Below are 9,233 nucleotides of genomic sequence, written 5' to 3' on the forward strand. Positions count from 1 at the left end.
CTGATTTTTCAATATTCAAAATCAACGGTATTAAAAAAAGAAATTGTATGGTTTTATAACTATTTATTATATATGTATGAATTATTTCTTTTATAAATAATATTAAACTTAATCAATGCGTTAAATCTTAACTTGCTATTAATTATAAATACTAGTATTTTAACTTATAACATGGCCGAGATAGTCATATTCACATGTGTGGTCTCTACATGCACATACATAGTGAAGTATTTTAGGGGTTCAACCCTCCTCTGGCCAAAATTTCAAAGAAAATATTAAATATGTTTTTTACAGCAAAAATAATTTCTTTTCAATAACTTTTTGTTATATAATTAAGAAAATATACAACCTTAACCCCCCCCCCCTCCGAAAAAAAAATTATTTTGTGGTTTCTCTAGCCCACGTGCTATACAATCACATTCATACAATATTATTTTTTTCTTATGTTTTTAAGTAATATTAAAATAAAATCAACGATTACAAAAATTATAGAACATAATATTTTTGAAGATACGACTCAATTTGTTTAAATATTTTCTTAAAACAATTCAACATCCATTTAAATTTACTTATTTCTAGTCAAATAATAATAAAATGTAAGACTGATGTCAAACTCTCAAAAATATTATTCTCAAAAAAATTTGGTAATACTTGATTTTATTCTAAGATTACTCAAGTTATAAAAACTATATTACATCAATGTATTTTTTCTATCTTGCACGTAGGTCTGGGAGAGAAAACAAATATTGTGCTAACATACTTTTTTATTATTCATTTTTTCAAATTCACTACATTAAAGACACTCTGTTCGAGTTTTCTTTTAAAAATTCAATTTGTTAGTTTTATTTAATATTTATCATAAATAAATTGCAGTAAAAAATCTGGTACATAAATTTACTGTGTAAATAGAAAAAACAGATATGAAAAATAGCATCTTTTTAGAAATCTATGCATTTCAACATTTCATGTATAGATGATAATGCTAAAATTTATAATTTTACATACTTAGTTCTAAATACATAGTATTACATACATAAGTTTTATACTTAATATTAATTTTATTTAAGTTACAACTTAAAATTAATGTTATGATTTATTTTTACAATAATTCCAAGATTGTGCAAGGGCTCTGATTATGAATATAGTGTCAAAAAACACAAACACACCAAGTGAATAAAATAGTAAATGCACACTTGCTGCGCGTTAAAACTATTACATGGTCAAAAAAAAACTTCCTCCGCCATTCCATTTATCAGAGTAGTGTTAGACTTTGGAGAACTAATCAGAGCCAAATACACACAAAAAACATTAAGGGTTCAGGACATATATGTTTTTAACGTACAACAAATATAGAAATAAGTGACGGGGTTAAAAATTAGGATTTTTTTTTCATATAAAACCAGGCCCTATCTGTATACATACAGAAACTAAATATATTCAAAATAGGAACAAATTGGATCTACAAAATATGCTTAAATTTTATAGTTATTGTAACATTATAATAAACATTACACAAAATTAGAGGTACTATTAGAAATATTATTTTAAAAATATAAATATAATAAAAGAAAATATCATTATAAAATAGATAAATTATTTTATTTTAAAGTCTGCAATTAAAGCTAAATGATCTGAAGGAAATAATACGCTTGGAATTCCACCATATTGGATAACATCATCATGTGATGGCATGGATAATACCTAAAAATACAAATATAATACAATCTCAAAAAAATATTTTCACATAATATTTTTTACCTGAATAAGCTCAAGATGTTGATTTGTAAAGAATATATAATCTAAAAGACCGAAAAAAGTTTCAGTATAATTACTGTACAGGACATCGGTATCATATGCACTATCCATTTTAAAGTCAAGATTATTTTTTAAATCGTTTAGCATTTTTACTGTTCCTGAAAAAAATAAAACTTAAATTAAACACAGGATTAACAATTATACTTTTAGATAACTAATATAATTAGTGGACTACCAAAATTAACCAAAACTTCTAAATGCCCACTGCAAATTAAAATTAATATTTTATCAAAAATCTTTAGTTACATACATACTAATGTAATTTTACACAGTAGCAATAATGATCTACTTATACAAATCCTAAATGATGGAATAAAATGTTTAATAATTGATGACTACTTAAATTAGTAGTCCCTAGTAAATACTTGAGATTTAAAATTTTGAATTGATTATATTTCTTTTTAAGTTGAATATTTTTTTTATTTTTCGATTGAAAAAAAAGTGTAATGATATAACGTTTTAACAATAAAAGTATTTTATTTAAAGTATAAATTAAAATTAAAAATGTATTTACTATGTTTTTCTGGTAATAATAAATTGGTGGCTAAATCATAAACGCCACTTTCAGGTGTACTGTTGAAATCTCCACAGAATATAACCGATACATTGCTTCCGAGATACTGAAATTAGACACATAATCATAAATTATTTAATCATCGTATTTTATTAATTTTTAATTTGTATAAAAATATTTTCAGAGAAATTAAATATTAGTATACAAATAATGATTTTTTTTTAAAGTTTACATCATTCCAAGTTATTGCTAAGAAGTTTATTTGAAAAATTATATTCTCATTAATTTCTTAAATGGTGCCCTTAATTATTATCTACATTTTTTTCTTATTTTTATATATGTAGTGTAATATTATTTTATAAAAATTTTTTTGTAAAAATAATTTATCCCATGACAGGGTAAACCATTGTTGGTAATTTGTAAATACATACACAATATGTTAGTCAAAATCTAGAAACCTTTTAACATTGTTAAACATAGTAAATTATTCTCGTTGTTATTAACCTAATTTTTTTAAAAGTAAAAATATTATAATAAAAATTACTTTGTTTAATACATAGCTAAAAATTTTTTCAAATTAAATACTTACATCCTTAGTGATATTTTGTTTTATTTTATTGATAATAATTAGTTCAATTAACGCTTGAAACAATCTAATAAAATCACCTTCTGGATCAGATATCAAATGAGTATTGCATACTAAGAATATTTGTTTTTTGTCAGAAATCAATTCTAAAGCTAAGACCTATAAAAAAAAATGATAATTAATTTTCTTCAAATACACATTTTTAAACCTTATAAGTTATAATAATACTTATATCAATAATCACTAACTTGGAAAACAGTTCTTTTTTCTAATCCTTGTTTCCACTTCTCATCATCCATAATTTCTTTTATAATAGGTCCGCAATACAATTCTATAGTAGTCAGGTCATTCAAACTAATATCAAATTGTTCTAATAAACTGAAATAAATTTTAAAATATAAAAATATTATTCAACAAGTACAAATAATACTGTATAACATACTTGAATTTATTAGGAGAATAAAAACAACCCAGTCCTTCATTCCTACGGCCATTCTTTTTAAAATATAATCCAGTCATGTCCTTGAATTGTTTTAAAATAGGACATAACTCTCTATGAAAAAAAAGCTTATCCACTTCTTGCAAACAAATTATATCTCCATTGTATGCTTCAAACAAATAATTAATTACACATAATATAAATTTTTTATATCATATATTCATATCACTTAAGTACCTTGAAGTTCTCTCATTACAAGAGGGTGCCGATAACTGGATGCTAAAATTTCTTCTGGACAATATGGATACATTTCATTTTTTGCTTCCTTAGTTTTTGTATATTCTCCAGCAAGTATATTGTATGATACAACTCTAATACTACAACATATAAATTACGGACAAAAAGATTTAGTTATTTTAAATGTAGTAGTACTTAATAGCAGATTGATTTGATTTTATATAAAAAATAAAATAAAATAATAAGTAAGTATACCCGCCAATTATAATTATAATTGCAGAAAAATATATATAATTAATTCACCTTACCTATTATATGGCTTTGTTTTTAATCTTTTTTCAAATGGGTAGATTTTAATAGTATTTTCTAAGACTGTTGAAGATATTATTTCTGCTGTAGGTCCAGATTGCCCTTCATCATTAAAAGGACTACACACCAATTTTAGACGACAATTAACATCCTCGGCAGTAGGTATATAAGTCATACTATTTCCCACTTCAATTTCTTTTTTTGAATCAATTCTGTACCATAAATACTGAGTATCCATAACAGAGACATTATATCCCTGATCAAATGCATAGGGATACATCATTAATCCTTGATATGGAGGAATTCCCAATTTAAATTCGTTGATTATTGGTGCATTAACTATTACTTTATACGTATGATCTTTAATTTCAAGGGTAATATTTTCTTTTATTTCCTCAAATATTTCATAGCATTTAGAAGTATATGGTACTTTGATTCCATTCACTTTTATTTCTACACAGTTTTTCTTAAGCTTTTCACTATCACTAACTTTGCGTTGAGTTTGTGATAACTTTAAAGCAAGTCTGTCAATAAATATTCTTATTGTATCTTCGGGGCTTCGACACAAGTTTATTCTGTGCAACTTGTTAAATGGAGATGGTAGAGTCACCATCATTTTTAGTTCGGTCTCACCCGTCGGAATCAAACAGTTAACAAACATCGAATTTTCCCATAAAAATAATTTAAAAGAAGACATATTTCTTTTAGTAAAATAGATATGCTTAAATAAGTTGTTAAAGTATTTCATATGTTTCTCTAGAAAAAAAATAATAAGTCCATGATTATATTATTTATTTGTATGTACAATTTGAATATATTTTACATGCTATTTTGAAACTTAGAAAGACTTTAAATTTTAAATATGACAATTGGAGCAAACAGTGACATGAAGCGATTAATACTTTGCGATAATTCATGAATATTTTGAAATCTATGGTTGTTGAGATTGCGTTATAAAAAAAAACTAATTAAATGAATTAGTAGGTACATTTAATCGTATAGTTGATTAGTCAATATGTACCTAAATTATCTCCTTATCTATGTAAATAGTTCTCGTAGCTCACAAACATGCAAAACTACATATATGTAACAAAGTTCAAAATATAAAAAGAAAACTAATTGAAAAAAAATGGTACCGATAAAATAGAAAATCTGTTTAATACTAGGAAATGTGTGTCATAGTACTGCCTGGATGATAGGATTATGTACTTAAATAAACACTAAAATATGAAATTCATTAACAAGTATTAGGTATCAATAAGCAATTTTAAAAAATGTTAAACTAATTATTGCAATAGCAAAAAAAACATGTGCACACTTACATCGATATTTGATTTTAAATAATATAATCTTCGTTAATAATCAACAATAGAAAAATAAATTGTATTTTTCTTTTTTAAACGTTAAACGAGATACTATACAGTCTACAGCAGTAATAAAACATTAGGTAGACCATTGAGAATAACGAAAACGTTAAACAAAACCAACATGGTTGACAAACAACCACAACAATTTTCGAACACGGAACAATACGAAAATGTTGGCAAGATCCGGGAAGACTACAACGACTCAATGCGCCTGTGCAATAGCGGGCACTATAGTCGTGCGCTACAGAAAAACCGGCACATCATGATTCATGATAATACGTTTAGTTGATAACATTAACAAAATCATGATAAAATAAATTATTGTATCATGAACAAAATGATAACGACTGTTGCTTAATCCGCGGGCTTACGGCCCTAGATAATTTGTACAATATTTAATCGTGGCCAAAGCATAGCACGAATCACAGCCCTAAAAGGCCGTGGGGCACGAATTATTCGAATTAACTGCTGTCAAGTCATAGACCTTTTTTTTTTATTATTGTTTTTTATAAATCATTACATGGGAGCCGAACTGTTTTCACATTGCTTAGCTCCCGTGCAGCATCGTTTATTGAATGAACGGTAAGTAATAAGCTTACAATATATACAATTGTTGAGCCCTCTAGGGTCCGGGAACTGCCTTCCTCAGCTAGTTGTTTTGTATGTATAGAACACGTCCCGAGAGGGCGAACAGGAAAAATGCAACTTTAAATAGGGATACGCGGGACGTGCTCAGCGTTAACCCCTTACAATATACAGTGATAGAATATATACAGCAGCTGCGTGACGTTGTCTTCTCCTGCCGTCCTAGACATTTCGTACCGAGAATTATCAAGTTGTCAAGTCATAGACCTATTAAATATTAAATCCACAGTAACGATCATTAATGATAGTGGGTAGAAATTGATAGTAGCGTCTTATATAGATCATAATATAATAATTAGTATTGCACTAGGTTAGTTAGTTCACTTGACTGACAGACTGTAGTTGACAGATGACTTCTGGCTTCGAGCACTTGCTCATTTATTGTCTTGTACGATTGTAAAAATCGGTACCAACTAGATAGAAATATGGTTCATGGTACGACAAAATGATGCAAATCTGAAATTTTATTTTGTATAATATTCAGATGTTTTTGATTTTTGAGACGAACCTATTTCTTTATCTTGGGCTTTTATTGAATGTTTATTATACATTTATTGTCGAAACATGTTAAAATATCCTTTAAGTACTATATAATTTGAATACTCGAACACTGCCATATGTATACCAGCTCACCGTATACAAAAAAGAAATATCAAATCAAGTTCGTCAATTGAACAATGTTATTGAAAATCTCCTAATCATGTCCTGTCTTACACAGTGATTATTGGAGCCCATAGCCAAATCGGAAAATGTAAATTTAAATATTTAAAAAATAAATTCTTATGACTTACACACAAATAGTGCATTTCAAATTTTTTTCTTACTATTGTCTAAGTCTAGTTTATTCAACATATTGTTTATATAACATTAATTATCTTCTTAAATTTCATGCACAATAGTTAAATACCTATTTTAAAAACCAAACTTTGATTTTCTATAAACCAACAAACCAGGAGTTTTTAATTTGTTTATTTATTGAAAAATGCATCATTTAATTTAGCCATTAATTTAAAGATGAAATTATTGATGAGTTAGAATTTTCCAGCAATTAATTAAAAAAACTAGTTAAATAATAATTTATAATTTATGTTTAGTATATATTTCAAAAGCATACATTACAATATTATTTATTCTATTTTATGTATATAATTGTATAAAAAAGGATATATTACCTATTTAAACATTGATGTTTATAGTTTTTTAAGGTAATAAATCAATTTTTCATTAAGAATAAAATAATTTTATGGAATTTATTGAAATTATTGTAGGAGTATGTATAATAGATATTGTTTAATTATTATTATTTATTTCATTTTCATCTTATAAATTTAATATATTTTACACATCATATTTGTATCAACAACTACTCGTAAATTAATAAATTATCTTTTATTAAATATTTTACAAAATACCTTAAATACCTTCTTGGTGTAGGTTCTAGCTATTCCATTTTTCTTAACTAACAAATTGAATAAAATCAATAAATTCCATTAATTCATGCATTTCATAATAAATAAACAATAAAAAAAAAATACCTTAAACAACAGTTTGTTTAAAAATATGAATAATACAAACTATAACCATAACAGTTCACAAGTTAATAATTATAATTAAATATTTAATGTTAATTTAATAATAACATTAAAATAAATATTTATGAGATAGCTAGGTGATGAATATTGATCACTTAACTTTACGGACTACTTTATGTATCAATAGTCTCATAACTATGACTATGCAACATAAAACTACGGGAATTATCTTATGTGTAACCTAAAATTACTTTGCGTACGGCTCATAAATTTATATATATGTTATTTTATGACTCTTAATTATATACTTGCATTGCATTTAATACTACATTTTTTTGATAGTAATGTATTTAAAAGGTGTTTTAGTACCTTCATTTTTCTGGTTATTAAGATTATTTAATGCATGAGATCTAGTGTTTACAGCTATTACTAACAGATTGTTTAAATAATAATGTTCATACAAAACATATACGCCTGATGTTAATTGTTGACAAATTATAAATTATATGATCACTGAAAATATTAGTTAAAAGGTGTTCCATACCAAACTGACAACTGAATGTAAACAGTATACATAATAATATAATTCACACAACATTTGTTAATCAATATAATAATAAAAATATTTAATTTGAATTGGATTTAAAATATTTAAATTAAAAGTTAATGCAATATTAGAACTGCAACAGTAAAAGACAACTATGTTCATTTTTTTGACGTTTCCGTTTAAATTTTTATTTTCATCACTTATTTTAGAATCTATAATTATTATAGTTTACAATAATACTTCATATATACGTATAACAATAAAATGCTATTATATTAATTAATGTTATATTTTTATTATCTAATGTACAGTTTAACTTTTTACATTGAAAATAAAATTTAAAAAATTATACTTCTAATTTAGAAGATCTATTTTTTTTTTTAAATTAATACAAATTTTTAAATTCATAGTAAATAAATAATTTATCAATATATTATTTTTATTTTCTATGAGTAATATAAAATAAATTTTATTTTCAATGTAAAATCTAAACTGTACATTAGACAATACAAATATAACATCAAATAAATAAACATTTTATTATTGTACATATACATGAAGTATTATTGTAAATTGTAATAATTACAGACTCTAAAATAAGTGATGAAAACGACAAAAAAATGAACTTGGACACATGGTCGTCAATTATTATTGTCACCAAGCCAGAAAAATAATTTTAAATTGAGTTTATCATTCAATTAAATAATCAACTTCAATTTAATTATTTAAGGAAACAATATTTTTAGTAAAAGTAAAAAAAACTAAATGAAAATATAAATTCAATAGGGATATACAAAAAAATCAAAAATTTTAAATGTCTATAAATTGCTCTGTTAAAGAATTTTGAAAATTATTCCTTGTTAAGAATTATTAATATTTAGGGAACTTTTCAATTAAATTCAAAAATATTAAATTTTATATATTTTCTAGGTTAGATTTGAATTAAACATCTTATAATTTTTAAAAACAAATTAATTTCTTGATGCAAACAAGTTGGTACTAAAAAAAAACTAAGGAATTTTATTATATTTATCTATTATAAAAAGTAAAAATATATTTAAAAAAAAAAAACAAATTTTCACACAAAAAAAAAAAATCCCTTACATACAATTAAGTATCTTCAACACTATTTCTTATTGTCAAAATTGTTTAGTAAACTATTTAAGCAAATCCTCTATCTATTCAAGTAATACTTTTTTTCTTCAAAAATTGTGAACTAAAATAAAAATATATATAATTAAA

At 24.5% G+C, this 9,233-nt stretch overlaps 1 protein-coding gene across 1 annotated transcript; it reads right to left on the bottom strand.

Annotated features, from left to right (window-relative positions):
- Positions 1–1,059: 1,059 nt before the first annotated feature.
- LOC113557032 (2',5'-phosphodiesterase 12) lies at positions 1,060–5,473 on the bottom strand. The gene is made up of 9 exons (XM_026962310.1): positions 5,223–5,473; positions 3,900–4,656; positions 3,592–3,731; positions 3,358–3,523; positions 3,164–3,293; positions 2,919–3,074; positions 2,330–2,435; positions 1,759–1,913; positions 1,060–1,701 (listed from the first exon to the last, which is right to left on the bottom strand). Exons 2-9 carry the CDS (start codon positions 4,646–4,648, stop codon positions 1,594–1,596), a joined length of 1,710 nt encoding a protein of 569 aa, XP_026818111.1. The 5' UTR covers positions 4,649–4,656; positions 5,223–5,473; the 3' UTR covers positions 1,060–1,593.
- Between the last annotated feature and the right edge of the window lie 3,760 nt (positions 5,474–9,233).

Source organism: Rhopalosiphum maidis, chromosome 3, assembly GCF_003676215.2.
Source record: "Rhopalosiphum maidis isolate BTI-1 chromosome 3, ASM367621v3, whole genome shotgun sequence".
Classification (NCBI taxonomy): domain Eukaryota; kingdom Metazoa; phylum Arthropoda; class Insecta; order Hemiptera; family Aphididae; genus Rhopalosiphum; species Rhopalosiphum maidis.